At 48.8% G+C, this 17,507-nt stretch overlaps 1 protein-coding gene across 2 annotated transcripts in view; it reads right to left on the bottom strand.

Annotated features, from left to right (window-relative positions):
- Positions 1–1,519: 1,519 nt before the first annotated feature.
- Positions 1,520–17,507, bottom strand: part of LRRTM4 (leucine rich repeat transmembrane neuronal 4) — a 196,769-nt gene continuing 180,781 nt past the window's right edge. For both annotated transcript variants that reach the window (XM_018084695.1, XM_018084694.2), the window contains one exon: positions 1,520–1,767. In XM_018084695.1, coding sequence (XP_017940184.1) covers positions 1,546–1,767 — 222 coding nt within the window. In that variant the 3' untranslated portion in view covers positions 1,520–1,545. The remainder of the gene's footprint in view (positions 1,768–17,507) is intronic.

The following is a 17,507-nucleotide window of genomic DNA, read 5'->3' as shown; positions in this document are numbered from 1 at the left end:
TGAACTGGTTTAGCTTCAGCTCAGGGTTGTCACCTGAAAAAGGGGCTTTCTGAGAAAGAAACAAAAAGACTTTTAGTAAAAATAACAAAATAAGGTGGTTTCCTTCTCTTCCCCACCCCCAGGCCCAAAACAATCTCTTGAGCTTTTTTTGGACAAGGCACAGAAATTGAGCTTCTCCAAAGCTCAGAATAATTCCCTGAGCTCCTTCTCCGAGGGGCTGGAGGTGGGACAGGACAGAGTCCTCCCCCTCCGTGCAGTCACCCTGTCACACCCCCAAAAACCATTCAAACAGGAGCTTGGCTGTGGTGTCCCAACCACAAAATAATATGTTTATTTTTTTCCACCACTTTTTTGTTATTGTCGTCGTTGTTGTTGTCGTCGCCGTCATCATTTTATTGATAAAAACTACACAAAAACTAACTGATCATAATAATTAATTAAAAAAAAACAAAACCAACAAAAAAAATGAAAAAAAACAAACCAAAAAAACCAGTGTTACACATTCTCCTGTGTTTTAGAAATTGAGTTTCACTAAATGCTCTTGCTTTAAAAGGTTTTCCTTCGGATCCATTTCCAGCACATCAACTTCCATTTTGGTTCCCAAACGTCCATGAATTTTGCTTAACCAGCCCCACTGGGCTGTAAATCCATTGCAATGTTTCCCCTTATTTTTTTTTTAGAGCCCCCAAAAAGTAATTATAGTGTCAACAATGAAGCACAATGAAGAGAGTAAAAAATCAAAAGCCCCTCCCTAGTGTACAGCCGGTGTCTTAAATGTACATGCACCCAAAATTCTTGGTTTCTGCTGCATCAATTGCCAATGTCCTTTTGGTTCAACATAAGCTTTAATGCCCACGTCTCAAGTTTGAAAGATTAACTCTTGACAGCTAAAAAAAAAACAAAAAACAACACCCATAAACCAACCAAAAAAATCGACCCCCAAAAATGAAAAAAAAAAAAAAGAAAAGAAAAAAAATATATAGTTCTCTTCTGTCTGTTTAAAAGGAACAAAAATATTAAACCAATCTTTGTAATAAACACTTAAGAAGGAAACATGGCTGAACCCCCCCCCCAGAGCCTTGCCCTCCCCAGCCCCTTTATTTTTACCTGTGGTTCTCCTTCCCTGGAACCGTGCAACGTAGAAAAATCAAATATACAAACAAAACTCTTAATCCATCCCTTTTATGTCGCTAGAGTGAAATCTATCTGTTGTGGATTTTTTTTTTTTTTGTCCTCCTTTTTTTTTTTTTTTTTTTAATAAGAACTCGACAATCTCTCTCTCTCTCTTTTTTTTTTTTTTTTTCCTTTAATATTTACACTCTGAGGAAAAACTCGTTGGAAAGTTTTAAAGCAAAAAGGGGGGGGGAGAAAATCCTGAAGTTCCTCGGCCGCGCCGGAGTCCGCGCTCTCTCCCGCCCTTCCCCTGGCGCCGGGCTGGAAGGTTCTGGAGCTGGGACGGTGGCTCGGAGGGTGTCCCCTGGCCCGGTGGCCCAGCTGGCAGGTGCCCCCCGAGGGCAGGTGCCCCCCGAGGTGCCCCCGGGGGGGTTAGTTTGGTATCCTCTCGATGTAGATGGCTGGGGCGGCCGAGCGCGCGATGGTGGCGATGAAGTTGTGCTCCCGGCTCAGGTCCAGGCTCGAGCTCTCCGCCGGCTCCCGGCCCATGGGGTCGTAGCCCTTGTTCACGTGCAGGGGCTTGTGGGCCTGGCAGTAGCCCAGGACGGGCTGCTCGTAGCTGTAGTAGGGTAAAGTCTTCATGTGGTGAGGGACCTGTGGGAGCAGAGCACAGCAGGGAGGGGTCAGGAGGGTTTGGGGGCAGGGGCTGCCCAGCAGTTTTTATCCCCACGTGTTTATCCCCACAACCCTCAGCCACATAAACCTCTGAGGCTTCTCAGGAGGGACAGAAATAAATTACAAATCATAGAATCATAGAATAGGTTGGGTTGGAAAAGACCTCCGAGATCATCAAGTCCAACCCCTGATCCAACTCCAATTACTATATATCATGGCACTAAGGGCCACGTCCAATCTCTTTTTAAAAACCTCCAGGGATGGTGAATCCACCACCTCTCTGGGTAGGCCGTTGCAATGCCTGATAACCCTCTCTGTAAAGAATTTCTTCCTAACATCTAACCTAAACCTCCCCTGGCAGAGCTTGAGCCCATGTCCCCTTGTCCTATTGTTGGTTGCCTGGGAGAAGAGACCAACCCCAGCCTGGCTATAACCTCCCTTCAGGTAGTTGAAGAGAGTGATGAGGTCAAACAAGTCAAACAAGCTTCTCTCTGTGTCCCCCCTTCCCTGGCACCACCCCCCAGTGATGTTTGGTGTGTTCCAAAGGCAAGGAAAGTCAAGCTGAAAAGAAAAAACTGCAGTTCCCTGCAGCACAGACAGAGCCCTCTGGAGCAGGGCTGGTTGCACTGCCAGGCTGGGAGAGCTGGGAATGTTCAGCCTGGAGAAGAGAGGGATCCACAGAGGCCTTGGAGCCCCTTCCAGAGCCCAAAGGGGCTCCAAGAGCTGGAGAGGGACTGGAGGGACAGGACACAGGGAATGGCTTCCCACTGCCAGAGGGTTAGATGGGATATTGGGAAGGAATTCCTCCCTGTGAGGATAGTGAGGGGCTGGGATAGGATTCCCAGAGAAGCTGTGGCTGCCCCTGGATCCCTGGAAGTGTCCAAGGCCAGGTTGGACCAACCTGGTCTGGTGGGAGGTGTCCCTGCCCATGGCAGGGGTGGAATGAGCTGAGCTTTAGGGTTCTTTCCAAGCCAAACCATTCCATGGTTCCATGACCTGTGCTCTGGGTCCCCACGTGTGGATGGACCTCACAGCTGGCAGTGCTGCCCCTGGAGCAGAGGGAGCTGCTCTCCCTTTCGGTGGCTGTTGGTGGGCAGAGGTTCAGGGTGCTCCTGGGGGCTGAATTCTGCCTCTTTGGGACAGCCCAGCTCTGCAGAGCAAACCAAAAGGTTTGTGTTCCCAGCAGCTTCCAAAAACTGGCCCTTCTTCCAGTGCCTGGAAGGGGACTGAGCATTTCCAGGGAGCTCAGAGCAGCCTGAGCATGTCAAAGGACTGGCAAACGCGGCTTGCAGCACAGCTGGAACTCTCTTTATTCCTTCCCTGACAAAGCTGCTTGCCCAAGGTCATCATTTCCAGGTTCTTTATCTTCCAACCTCACCAAGATAAACACTATCAAAGCAGCTCAACTGATGCTGCCAGAGCAGAGCAGCCCCACACCTTGGACAAATGTACTTCAAACCACTGCCAGATCTATCCTGAATCTCTTCTTTATGTAAATCCTCAGGAACTGCCAGCCCCAAACCTTCTTTCTTTTTTTCCATAAATATTCCACGCTTGCAAATGTTAATCCTACAACTAAATATGATTTATGGCACAACAACAGATACAGATCTTTGCAGATAATTTTGTCATCTGCAAGAGATGAGCTGATCAAGTAGAAAGAATTATGCTCTTAGGGGAAAAAAAACCACACACACATTGCAGGAGAGTTTATTCTAACGCTGCCACAAAACCTGAGCTCATTATAGCTGGAAAAATCCTACACATAATCCAATCTTGGAACAAATACCTTTTTATTTTCCGGGCTGAACTTTAAGTGAAGACTACAGAGCTAATTTCTCACAGATTTTCGTTGCATGGAGCACCTCATTCCAAAGGGCATGGAAAAAGCAAAGGGATTAAGAGCATTTGTGAAGTTTTGCAGGGTCAGGGTTTCTCCCCCACGTGGATCCCCTCAGCAGTCTGGGACCTGCAGAACCCTGGAGAGATCCCAAAATTCTTCCCCGAGCTGGAATTCAGCTGCAAACCTCATTTTCCACGACAGCTGAATGGTGAGGATGCAGAAGAGAAGCTGCTGGGGAGAACTGGATGGGACAAAAGCCTCAATCTCCCCTTGGCTGCAGCAATACCTGTGCCAGCTCCTCTCAGGGCTGGAGTTTGTCCTCAGCTTTTAAGGCAGCTCTTTATGATTCCATAAAAGCCAAGGACTGTTTGTGTTGTGGAGATGGAGGTCCCTGCTCTGCAGCAATAACACACAGCTCATTAACCACCTGAGGCCTGGCTGCAAACCCCAAACAGGAGCCAGAGGGACCAGCAGCTCAAAAATGTCCCTAACTAGTGGACAAACACAGTTCTCAGACCTTTTTCAGTGATTTTCTGGACTCCACGCCTTGTTTTCATTTAGGTGGATGGAGGGAAGGTGGATGTTCTTCATCAGGGTAAAAAGTGCAATGCAATAGGTGCCTCAGGCAGCTGCAGGTTAATTTGGAGAAAGCATTTCCAGGATAATGAGGCCCAGAAATGGGTTCTCAGGCCCAGCCCTTGTACTGCTCTTCCTCTCCCTCTTTTGGGGCCGAGATTCCACTAAGGGGAATTTAAAAAGCTTTTTCAGGGCACTGTTGGAACTGCTGCAGGTGTGGGGACAGTTGTAGCAGCACTCAGCCAGGAAAAAGGGTGGATAACACTAAAGACACTGTTCCCTCTAAACAAACCTCCTACTGTGGTATTTTTGCTGATTCAGAGATCAACAAAACATATTTAAAACTATCCAAGTTGTCGAGAATTAAGTTTATAAGTATTTTAGTTCCGGGTTCTGAAGTAACTTCTCTTGCTATGGAACTAATGCCTGAGGAATTCAGATGTGACCTTGGCCAAGTCATTTTATGAGGTGGAAAATGAGAAGCTTCAGTCCTGCCCCTGCTCATCCTTGGAGCTCTTCGAGGTGAGGGCTGTTTGTGCTGGGACTAAACCAACAAAACCATGACCTGAGCTGGGGCCTTTCAGCTGCTGTGGCCTCCAAGAGACAAAAAAAAAAAAAAAAAGCAGGAAGAAATCCAAACAGGTCATTAAATAAATCCAGTCCTTGGGATCGTGTCCTCAAGTGGTGGAGTCACCACTGCTGAAGGGATTTAACAGATGGGAGGATGTGGCACTTGAGGACGTGGTTCAGTGCAGACCACGGTGGTGGTGCTGACTTATGGTTGGATTTGATCATCTCAGAGGCCTTTTTCAACCTTAACCAACCTATGAGCCAAAAAATGGGAGCAAGGCTGAGGGTTAACCTGCCAGCAAAGGGAAGGCAGAGGCAGGAGCTGAACAGGATCCTCTGCACAGGGTCCTGCACTGGCCCCTCCATCCCACTCTGCTGCCACCAACCACTAAATCCTTCAGTTTGTTCTGGAAGGAGTTCAACTGGAAATGAAGACAAGGAGTTATCATATGGAAACATAACATATGCAAAACAGACTCTTGCTTTTGGAGGATCTGTCACAACATCTGACTCAGCTCTTGGCTCCCTGGGCTCACTCACAGTTCCACTCCATGGCAGGGGTGGGTGCTCAGGGTAGGACATGGAATCACACAATCCTGGAATGGTTTGGGCTGGAAGGGACCTTAAAGCCCATCCAGTGCCACCCCTGCCATGGGCAGGGACACCTTCACTAGCCCAGGTTGTTCCAGCCTCACCTTGGACACTTCCAGGGATCCAGGGGCAGCCACAGCTTCTCTGGGCAACTCTTGGAATGCCAAAAGGTTTCACAGCAGATGTGTCTCTTCCCAGCATTTTTGGAAAAAATTCCAATTAATTCTTCTATTTTAATTTCTGAAAACCCTGCCTAACCCTTCCCTGAAGCACTAAATCTTTTTGCAGGAGGAAGAACACGCATCGACATGGGAAGGAACTCCAAAGTCACCAAAGCATGAGGAACATTTTGGGTTTAGCAAACGTGTGGCACCAAGTAGAACTGTCTGTCCTTCCCTAGGAGGGTGAGGAGGGGCTGGGATGGAATTCCCAGAGAAGCTGTGGCTGCCCCTGGATCCCTGGAAGTGTCCAAGGCCAGGTTGGAGCCACCTGGGACAGTGGAAGGTGTCCCTGCCCATGGGACTGGATGGGCTTTAAGGTCCCTCCCCAAAGCATTCTGTGCTGATTCTATTATTCCATCCAGGCTTGTAGACAGTTAATTAAGCCAGTGAATTAATCCCTGCTCTGAAGAACTCAAGTTGTTCCACAAAGCCCTTCCTGCCCTGGGAGCTCTGGGAATGTTCACCAGGACTGGGATTAGTTACCCCGTGTTGACTCCTGGAGCCCACACCTCCCCAGATCCTCACTGCAAGTGGAATAAACTCTGCATCTCAACAGCCACACACTTCAACCAGAGCTCCTGTCACAGCCCCCATTTCCATAAATCCCCAGCTACAGGAAGAAGACAAAAGATTTAGCAGCGGAAATTTAGGAATGCAAATCCTCCCTCCTGCAGCCCAAGTGACACTGGAGAGGTTCCCAGCTCAGCAGCTTTGCTGCAGCACAACTACTCCCCCCAAACCAAGCTGGAGTAACTGGACTTACCCAAAATACAGTGAGATTCTGGCCTGGATTGTGAAGTTATTTTATTTCTCAACATTCCCCATCCACTTTCCCCCTGACAGTCCCCAGCGATATTCAGTTCAACCCTCAGTCACCCCAACATGCAAATCCACGGATTCACGTTGCAATTCAGAGGCTTTTTAAATTTCTTTTCCACTGCATTGAATTTTATCAGCAGTTTTACTTACATCAAAAACACTGGGAAGTAAATTAGCCATGATTATCACACAAGAAAGTTCTATTAAAAAAAAATCCGTCATAAGAATTCAGCCTGGACTTCTGCTTCTCCTGAGTGCAGCCATTAAAATATAGATTTTTACCCAAACATCAGTAAAAAATCCTTATTCTGGAACTAGGAAAGCACCTGAGTAGAGATGTAACCTTCCCATATATCCACTGAACCCAGGGAGCTTTAAAGGATGTTGGACTGGGGGCTGAGTGAATATCAAAGTGACCTTATTTCTAGAACACTTTTCTCTCTCTGCCACCTCTCAGAGTGTGTTAAACACCCTCACACACTCTTAATTGCTTGCTGTGCCTCCCAACAGGAGGCCTCAGACAGCCTGGAATTCAGCCCAACATGATCTCCAAGGTGTGACACCTCTCCCAGGGAACACCAGGAGTGAATTACCAAGTTTTTCAGAGGGACTGCAGCTCTTGCTCAAGGATTTCCCTCTGTGCTCACAGCAACAGCCTCGTTGCAGGGAGAAGAGTGGAGGATCAGGCAGAGGTTGAGGCTCAGAATCACTTGCAGTTCAGCCAGACCCGGCCTGAAACAATTCCTGGGCAACTCTTAAATCACCCTTTGGAAGCCCAGGGTCTCAGAACAGACCCCGTTCATGAGGGAAATATGATGGGTTTGTTCCTTAGGCTCAGTTTTGAAGAAAGATCTCCCACCATTCACTATCCTGCAGAGAAGGAAATTCTTTCCTGAGACACACGAACGGCCCTGGGTGTCCAAGAGACTCACTGCCAGAATTCCCAACAAGAGACAGAGGTGATCTGTGGAAGGGCTGAAATCCCAGCAGTTACTGAGGGAAGTGGGGTGGACTGCACTTTAATTTTTCCCTGAAAGGAGGATGGTACAAGGGCACAAACTGTCACAGGATTCCCAGACAAGTAACTGCCTTGGCAAGACCCTAAAACCAAGAGCTTGGCAGGGGAAGTGATGCCCTTCTGAGCCCCAGACTGTCTCAGATGTCTCAATCTGGGCACTTTGGCTTTACCCAGTCCCTGTTTAGACACTGCAGCTCAGACATCTTCAATCCTGGTGCTTCTGTCTCCAAAGAGAAGGAACACCCTGTTTGTAAAAGCCAAGACCTGCCCCATTCATCCCGATGGAAGGTGTGACAGCACAACCACCCCCGCCCTGCAGGAGACACATTTTCCATTTAAAAAATAAAAACCCCAGGCACAAATACTCTTGGGGAGTGGAACATCATCTGGTTTCACATTTGCTGGTAGCCTGGAATCCAGGTAACCTGATTTATGTGGAAATGCTTGCCTGGTTAATGATTACACGATTAAATTACACGCGACTTTAGAACTTGTCCATATGTAGTGGAAACTCGGAGCTTAAAAAATATGGCAGCTATGTTTTCTCATTAGTGCTAATATTGAGTCTCAGAACACCATGACTTCATTGGTGAATTAGCATCATGGCTGTTGATAAATCAAATTCAGAGTTCATTTTCAAGCCCATCATAATTTAGAGTAAAAATAAGCGAGATGTACTATGGCGGCGTTGTGATTATTGGAGCACACGGGCTCACCTTAGAGACACATTGATCAGGCACATTAGGCACAGAGAGCTGGTATAAACAATTCCAGTGATTTCACGCTGCTGAAAAATCACAGTCAACAGCCCTGGAACATCCCTTTGGAGCCAGCTCAGAAAAACATCCCTGTTCAGGAAAATGCCCCATCCCACACTTCCCATCAAAGCCGTTCCGAGGGACAAACGCGGGCGCCGGGGTTGATGCTGAAGTATGAAAGGGTCTGTGTTTTCTGCTTCCAGCTGGAGCAAACACAGCAGTGCCTGGCTGGTTTCTGAAGCAGCCCTTTTGTTCTGCAGTCCCTCTTTCCTCAGGTGATTCTCCCACTGACAAAAAACCCCAAATCTCAGCTGTTAAACCAGTTCGGTGCCGGGCTCGGAGGGCTCAGTTACAGAGGGATGAAGGATCCTGAGCACAGGTGTCACTGAGCTTGTGTGTGTGACATCTGAGCAGCTCAGGAGAACTGGCAGCTTGAGTTTTGGGTGGTCTTCAAAGTCTTTAGTGAGCCCAGGTTTTCTGGGAGGTCCCAGATCCCCCGAGGGGCTTTGCCCGGGGTCCGTGTGCCTCCGCTGGGCACAGAGGGCTGAGCAGGAGCCTTTGGGGGGCTGGAGCTGTGGGTGCAATTCCCACCATCAATCTCCCACCATTTCACATTCCAGTTCCTCCCAGTGCAGCCAGGAACCTCCTGTCTTATTTCTTCCTCCCATCTTCTTTCCTCCCAGCTCAGATTACTGGGCTGTGCAGCCACCCCTGGCAGACAGAGAGGAGGTGGCAGCCTCAGGCTGTGCTAAAGGTCCCACCTGACACAGTTCTGAGCCCCCTGCCCCAAAATCATTCATACCAACAGCCCCAAAATAATTCATACCAACAAGAAACTCCTACAATCCACCACTTTTCTCTAAGAAATCAAGGAAATCCTGCTGAACACCCACCAAAGGATGCTGCCCTTGTGCACACACAAACTTGAATATCCGTTCTTAAGTCCAAGTGTTGTACAGAGTTAAGCTTGTCTTAAATAAAGCACAACCTCCTCCTGGGATTCACTTCCCTGAAGTCTGTTTTAACTTGTCTTATGCTTATGCCCACCCTAATAGTCCCACAAACTGAGCTTATAAATCCTATATCTGTTGCTGCCCAGAGAGGTTGGGGATGTCCCATCCCTGGAAGTGTCCAAGGCCAGGTTGGATGGGTCTTGGAGCAACCTGGGATGGTGGGAGGTGTCCCTGCCCATGGCAGGGGGTGGGACTGGGTGGACTTTAAAGTCACTCCCAACCCAAACCATTCCATGATTCTATGATTTAGACTTGGATCCTGGAAGTCTGAGGATTAAATCAAGGTCTTTAGAAGCAAGCCCGAAATATTTTGAAGGATGCCAGGGTTGGGCACAGAAAGGCTTCTTCAATATATGGAATGGAAACCTTTCCCTTATGAAAATCAAACCTGGAGACAAAAGGTTGTGGTTGGCAGGTCTCAGACCGTGTCCTGGTAAAAAAAAAAGTTGGTTTCAGTGGAAATTTGGAGCCTAAATCCCACGAATGACTGACAAATGGATCCGTGATCTCATTGAATTGCTGTGTTTCTGGCTGGGGAAATGGGATCCCCAAACTGACACAGACTGTCAGAAGCGAGGTCTTATCATGAAAAATGGAGAGAAACATCAGCCAGGAGACCTGGGGCAGCCATCAGTCACTTCTCCATGTCCTATTAAAGATCTATTTGTAGTTCATGAAGAGCTGGCTGACAATTAAGAACTACAGGAATTAAACAAACATCATTGTATTAGATAGGATTAAAAGTATATTAACCTGAAAAATCATATGTCATGTTAACAGGCAATTTAGGGGCTATATAATACCTTACAAAATGGATCAATTTAGTACAAACCAAATTAAAATACAGCTCTTAATTCCTGATTTGGGATGGAAATATTCCCCAGCTTTAAGCCATTTGTCACCTATACAGGGGGCACCAAGGAGAGACTTTACTGATTTATTTGGTCATCCCTGCCCAGTGCATCTCATGTTTTAAACCCCTGGGTCACGTCCCCCTGTCATCTCCACCAGGATCTGGATTTTCAGCTTCCCTTCCCTTCCTACAGATAACTTCCTAATCCCTCTATCCCATCACACAAATGCCTTTCCCTCTAAAGCAGAACCTCTCCACAGACTCTTTAACTGTGTTTTGCCAGAGATCAGGAGAAGAATCATCCACACCCCACTGCTCCCTCTATGGGCAGATTTGATCTTTCAATCAGGAAATGAAAAGGTTTCCCTAAAGGAAACTCCCAGAAAGAAGAAAAAAAAAGAAAGTCTTCTGAGCCTTGTTGTTGTTCCTTGGGCAAAATATTTCTTTTAAATTGCTTGATGTGTTTTTAAAGGCGTGTCTGGCTCCTGACAAAAAGCCCCACTGATGAGAAACTTCCAGGGAGAGTCACAGGAACCTTTGATTTCCCACCGTGGAGGGCCAATAAAATCAACAAGTGATCAGGATATTTTAATTGGAAAGGCATTAATATTGCTCTCAGTGCCATCAGGATCAGTTCCTAGAGAATTCAAGAGGGATGGGACCCTGGTGGATCAAAAAAAAAAGCTTTTCCATTGCTCAGGGACAGAAGATCAGTCCTTCAAAGGAGGTACAGTTGGAGCAGTTCCCCACCCAGATGTGAAGAATCCCTGTGGGAGCCTCTCCACATCTTTGGGTGCCTGAATCCACAGACCTTCCAAAATGAAGCCACTTTTAGGGCAGCTCAGCTTTCCTTTAGACACTTCCAGCTCTATTTTTCCCAGGAATTTCTGCTCCCTTTGCATCCCAGTGCAGAGTGGGGATGGTTTGGATTTAATCTCTCAAGCCAAGGGCAGAGCGCAGACCAACAATCCCCCAGAGTGTTCTCCTGACCTCCAACACTCCCAGCCTGCTGAATTCCTGCCATTTCAGGCCCCAAATTCCCTAGAGCTGGACCTTCCAAGGCCTTTCAGAGCCTCCCAGGTGGTGGGTCCAGAGCAGCATTTGGGGAATGGAGCAAATTGTGTCTGTCAAACGGGAATGATGCAGTTGGAGCAGTTCCCTACCTAGATGTGAAGAATCCCTGTGGGAGCCTCTCCACATCTTTGGGTGCCTGAATCCACAGACCTTCCAAAATGAAGCCACTTTTAGGGCAGCTCAGCTTTCCTTTAGACACTTCCAGCTCTATTTTTCCCAGGAATTTCTGCTCCCTTTGCATCCCAGTGCAGAGTGGGGATGGTTTGGATTTAACCTCTCCTTGAGCCAAGGGTAGAGCCCAGACCAACAATCCCCCAGAGTGTTCTCCTGACCTCCAACACTCCCAGCCTGCTGAATTCCTGCCATTTCAGGCCCCAAATTCCCTAAAGCTGGACCTTCAGAGCCTCCCAGGTGGTGGGTCCAGAGCAGCCTTTGGGGAATGGAGCAAATTGTGTCTGTCCAAAGAGAATGATGCCAGGGAAGGCAAAGGTGGAGCTGCTCTTCCATGCACAAAGCTGGACCAGCTGCTCCCTCCATCCCTCCCCACAAACAAGGACAGTGTTTAATGTGACCATCTGACAAAGGTGCTGCCAGGGTGACAAATGAAGGTGCAGGAGAATGAGTGAAATAAGTTTTTGTCTCGTATTAAAACACTCCTTTTTTCATTGCATCTCCAAGGATTTATAGGCTGCAAAAGAGCTCTCCTGAAATGGATGGCTTCTTCAAAGATTTTTAAATGCTAGTCAAAGTTGTACATTGATTTTGGACATCAAGAGAACAAAACTGTATTTCCTAAAGCGGGAGAAACGTGACTCAAATTGCACAATATTTTGTCTCGAAGACATGAGAAGGTATAAACAAAGCAACATGATGAGTGGTGATTAAACCCACACCAGTGTGAGAAGAAAGGGATAAAAGAAATGGAAATTTTTCCTTCTATTTTAGCTACTTATACAATACCCAAAAGGTTTTGACTGGAGTCAGATCAGTCTCAACCCATTTTGACTTGAAAAAAGCTTAGAGCCACATTTTAATTGACCCTAATTCCATTTAATATTGAATATTTAATATCAAATTAAAATTATTTTTACATAAAATTAAATAAAAGTTATACTCAGTACAAAAATCAAGTCTCCAGCCCCTGCATCCCCAACAAGCTCTGAGATGACAAAGTCATTCTCCTCTGTCATCACTTCAAATTCAAAGCCCTGAGAGAGCAGATAATTTGTTTTCTTTTTCAGTCACCTCGAGGGGTCCTTCCTCCCAGGAAATGGGTGTCAGGGCAAAGAATGACTGGCCAAAAAAATGACAGAGATGCTGCTGTTGTTTCCCCTGAGCCCATCAACACCCAGAGCTGCTGCTCAGGGAAGCCTTGAGCTCCAGGAAGAGGAGAAAGCAAAGCTCCACCACTGGAAGCTGAGCTGAACTTCAAGGAATGATTTGTTTCTGGTGAGAAAACAGCAAGATAAATTCTCTCCAGAGGGGGAAGATAAATTCCCTCCCGGGGGGGGAAAATCAGCTCCCTCCAGAGGGGGAGAAGCCTCTGGCACCACCGACCTCCTCGGACACGGGAGGAGCTCCTCTGATCCCAAGGATCACAAGGATTTAGTTGCCTCCACTGAGGTGGCACAAACATCCCAGGTGGAGCAGGAATGTGGGAGCAGGAGGGACAGGAGAGCTTCTCCTGCTGGATCTCTCGGGAGCAGGAGGGACAGGAGAGCTTCTCCTGCTGGATCTCTCAGGAGCAGGAGGGACAGGAGAACTTCTCCTGCTGCTGCTGGACCTCTCAGGAGCAGGAGGGGCAGGAGAGCTTCTCCTGCTGCTGGATCTCTCAGGAGAAGGAGGGGCAGGAGAGCTTCTCCTGCTGCTGGATCTCTCAGGAGCAGGAGGGGCAGGAGAGCTTCTCCTGCTGCTGGATTGCTCAGGAGCAGGAGGGGCAGGAGAGCTTCTCCTGCTGCTGGATTGCTCAGGAGCAGGAGGGACAGGAGAGCTCCTCCTGCTGCTGGATCTCTCCATTATTGCTGCCGGAGCTGCCGCCCACACCGGAGGGAACTGCAACCCCCCCGAATTCCAAAAGGGACGGGGATGTGACTCATGGTGGGGTGAGGATTTATGTAACCACCATCTCCATCCCAGTCAGGAGCAGCCTCTGCATCCTGCAGCACCAGGAGCTGAGGTGGAGCAGGGCAGGGCCTGTTTTGTGTTAAGGGAGGGGAAAACATTCAGGGATGAGGATGAAGAGCCTGCCAGAGCTCAAGGAGCTTTTGGGTGATACTCTCAGGCACGTGGTGAGACTCTTGGGGATGGGCCTGAGCAGGGCTGAGGGTTGGACTCGATGATCCTGGTGGGTCCCTTCCAGCTCAGGACATTCCATGTTCCATGGTTCTGGGAGGACTGGCAGGTTGTGGGTGACACTGCCCAGTGCAAAGGCCGGAGGACTTGGCCTTGGGGCTCCTTGAGGGCCTGGGAGACAGCCTGGTTTGATGGAGAACAAACCCCCAGCTCTGCTCCCAGCTCTGCCAAACCCACTGAACACACAGACTGGGCTGGGAGAGCAAGAGAATTCTAATTCCTGCCCCCTGTGTGAGGGGTGATGCTGTTCAGCCCAACAGCTCAAGGAAAATCATCTACTTGCCCCCAGCTCTAAAGGTACTCTTGGAAGCTGCAGCTCCATGGTTATCCCCCACTCACCCCTGGCAAAACAAGGTGCTACAGGGCAGGACAAGGACTTCCAGCTCCTAAAAGGCCTCAAGACCCTCAAATATGAACCTCTACAAGTGCCTGTTTTGCTGAAGAGCTGTGACAGAGCAATCATTGGGCCACTGCTCAGCTTTGGGCCAGGCAGAGCAGGGACGTGACAGCGACGTCGTCCCCGTGCTCCAAACGCTCCTGAAATGGCAAACAGGGAGAGCAGGGAAGGCAGGGAAGGGACTCAAACACTGTTAGAAAATCAATAACACACAGGGCTTCGTGCTTCAGTCACGTTCTATAGGATTTTTGTACATCAGAGATCAAGTGAGCAGAAAATTAATGCAGGAGTGTCCAGCATTGCAGGCAAGGACGTTTCCCAATGAGAGAATTATTTTTTAATACTCTACAGAAAACAAATTACTTTTTCCTTCCTTTGGGCAAGTGTTACAATATGGAGGGGAATCATTGGTAAAGACATATTCAGAATCCCTGAGAAAGCTGGGAGGAAGATGGGTTAGGAAATATCCTTGGCTTAGCAATGTTTGCTGCTGCAAAACCGAGCAGATCAATTCAATTACTGCATGAAAGCAAAAACTATGGCAATTATTATTGAGCAACAGTAGTTTAGGGACACTTTTAAAGCAGAAAGGAATATCTGGATGACACTAAAGAAAAAAAAAAACCAACAAACAACCCACATGCTAATCCTCAGAACAACCACTGTGCAACGTGAGAGGAGAGAGCAGCAACAGCACAGGAAAAGCACTGAAAAATCAGAAATTAAGGTTTAGTGGTTAACCCAGAGACAGCTCTGCTGCCCAGAGAAGCTGTGGCTGCCCCTGGATCCCTGGAAGTGTTCCAGGCCAGGTTGGACGGGGCTTGGAGCAACCTGGGCTGGTGAAAAGTGTCCCTGCCCATGGCAGGGGGTGGCACTGGGTGGGCTTTGAGGTCCTTTCCAAACCAAACCGTGAACCCTCTGAGAACTGGCACAGGAACAACACAGTCAAGATGGTGAAGACAGAGAGGAAAGGGGAGATGTTCCAACCCGTCTGTTCCCCGTGGAGATGGAAATCAGCAAGGCTGCTTCATTTTGCCCCATTTCTGAGCACTCCCAGGGAGCTGCTCCAGACACTGGGTCAGGACAGAACAGCTCTGGGACCGCTCTGGGTCAGGATCCCCTCGGGGAGAGCCGGGGGGAGCCAAAGCAGGAATTGGAGGATGTGGAAATCTGTCTGGCTGTGGAAAAACAACGTGTTCAGACACCCCGGGCCAGCGATGAAGGGCCTTCTCTGCGCTCCGAGCGCTCTCGGCTGCAGCCAGGAGAGGGCTGCAGAGCTCCTGCGCTCCGGAGCTGCTCGGGCGGGCTCCGGGATCCCGGGAAAGCCAAACGCGTCCGTCTCCCCCCTCAGCTGACACCACGAAGGCTAAGAAGCAAAAATAGTTGTTGCCCACTTGGACCTTTCCCGTGCTCGACACAGCGGCGGGGATGGGGGGAAAGGAAAAGAACCATCCCGCTGGAAAGGAAAACCTGCCCTCGGAGCCGGGTTTGGAGAGCAAAGGGGCAGCTCAGAAATCCCTGCAGCTCACATCAGCCAGCGTGCTTGAGCAGCCTCCCAGCCGGCCGAGCACAAACATTTCCAGCTCCTCTGGTGTTTTTTAAGCTTGTTCTGGTTGGGAAAGGTAATTCCTGTGTGTCCCAAGGGATCAGCAAACAGGGGAGTAATTGGATTTTTTCGGTGTGGCATTACCTTGGTGGGATATGGGGTTGTGACTTTAACAGCCTTCTGTGTGGGATCATGGAATCCCAGAATCCCAGGATGGTTTGGGTTGGAAGGGACCTTAAAGCTGCTTCGGGAGAACTGGGAATCCAGTTCACATTTCAGTCTGGATTGTTACAAATCAGAGAAACACAGAATTGTTTGGGTTGGAAGGGACCTTAAAGCCCATCCAGTGCCACCCCCTGCCATGGGCAGGGACACCTCCCACTAGCCCAGGTTGCTGAAAGCCCTGTCCAACCTGGCCTTGGACAATTCCAGGGATGGGGCAGCCACTGGACAACCTGTTCCTGTGCCTCAGCCCCCTCCCAGGGAGGAATTTCTCCCCCTTTGATGGCTCAATCCCCCTTGGAGCCCCCTGGAACCAACTCCCACCACCTGGTTCACCCGTGAGACCCAGGGGATGCCACGACCAGACCCCAAACTGCACAAGGGCCACACACACTGGGACAAGAAATAGAAAGAGATAAATAAACCTCTCACAACCCCAAATCTGCTGTTTCTTTGCAGTGCCCAGAGGCCTTGACAAGAGCTGAAGCTGCACTGGGTGGGACCCAAGGCTCGTGTGCTCAGTCCTTGCCCTGCAGAGCTTGTACTCCAGACAGGAGTGACAGATGAAGGGTGGGAGAAAGGCAAACAGCAAACAAGAAAAAGATCTCAGAAGTGATGCACAGATTGAGGGACAGATTTTCCCACAAGCTAAACACATGAATACAGATCTTTTATCCCGAAATGACTCCCCTCATCATGTGGTCACAGCATGTGTGTGTGTGTGTGTGTGTGTGTGTGTGTGAGCCCAGAAGAGCAGAGCTGCAGAGCACAGGAGCTGGGTTTGGGTACACAGTGTCCACAACACACACACTGGGGGGGATTTACACCAGCCAGGCTCCAGGCTGGCCCATGAACTCTCAGAACAGAGCCACTTCAGCTTCATCTCCAAAGGCTTCTCCACTCTGGGATGGACGTCAAGGGAAGCACATTGAGAGGACAGTGTTGAGGCTCGGGTCAAAAGTGTGATCCTGACCTGAATCAAACACCCTTCAGGGGCCAGGGAAGTGATTCAGCTCCCCAGTGTCCCAAGACAGTTCAAACCTCCCAGTTTAAAGGTGGGTTTGCCTTTGACAATGTGGTTTAAGGGGTGCCACAAACCCCCATGCAGGGGTTTGCCTGTTCCTGCTTTTAGGAGCCCTCTATTCTCATGCAGTTCATCCAAGATCAACAAAGCCTTAAAAGCAGAGGCTTACATGTAATCTGGGCTAGTGGGAGTTGGAACTGGATGGTCTTTAATGTCCCTTCCAACCCAAAAATTCCATGATTCTGTGATCTGTGGCTGCCACTGCCCTGGGGACAGCTCAGCCCCCTCTGCTCCTTTCCTCTCCACTCCCAACTGAGAAGAGAACAAAGGTGACTGTGACTCCAGGCCACGGTGAAGAGACTCAGGGGGAGGCTGAACAAATGATCCCCCAGTAATTGCAGCAGGAAACAGGTGAAAGACTGTGGAAAAGGCATTGGATTTCTGCTGCCCTCAGATTCCCCTGTCAGGATCACAGAGCACAGAGGCACTTCCAGGGGTTTCGCTGCCACCAGTGAAAACCTCAAATAAGCAGAAGGGTCAGATCAGAAGTGAGCTGCCCACAGGGCCTCTGGAAAGGGAAGAGAATGAAAATGTCTCATTCTCACCAGGGGACTGGCCAGGCCTCCTGAAATGCAGAGCACACGGCTCAGAGACACATTCCTTATCTCCCATCTGCCCCCAAAGCAGGATGGAGCAGGTGAGGGACAGCATGAGGAGGATGGAGATTAATGTGGAATAAAAAAGGCAATTCATCTCCCTGATCCCAGCTCTGTAAAGAAGAGCATAAAGCACTGGCTGTTTCGACACATCCTTTAATATTATACATATCCTTTAATATTATA

This window comes from Manacus vitellinus, unplaced genomic scaffold, assembly GCF_001715985.3.
Source record: "Manacus vitellinus isolate BGI_N305 unplaced genomic scaffold, ASM171598v3 scaffold_74_pilon, whole genome shotgun sequence".
In the NCBI taxonomy this organism is placed as follows: domain Eukaryota; kingdom Metazoa; phylum Chordata; class Aves; order Passeriformes; family Pipridae; genus Manacus; species Manacus vitellinus.
This window is presented reverse-complemented; position numbering and strand designations above follow the sequence as displayed.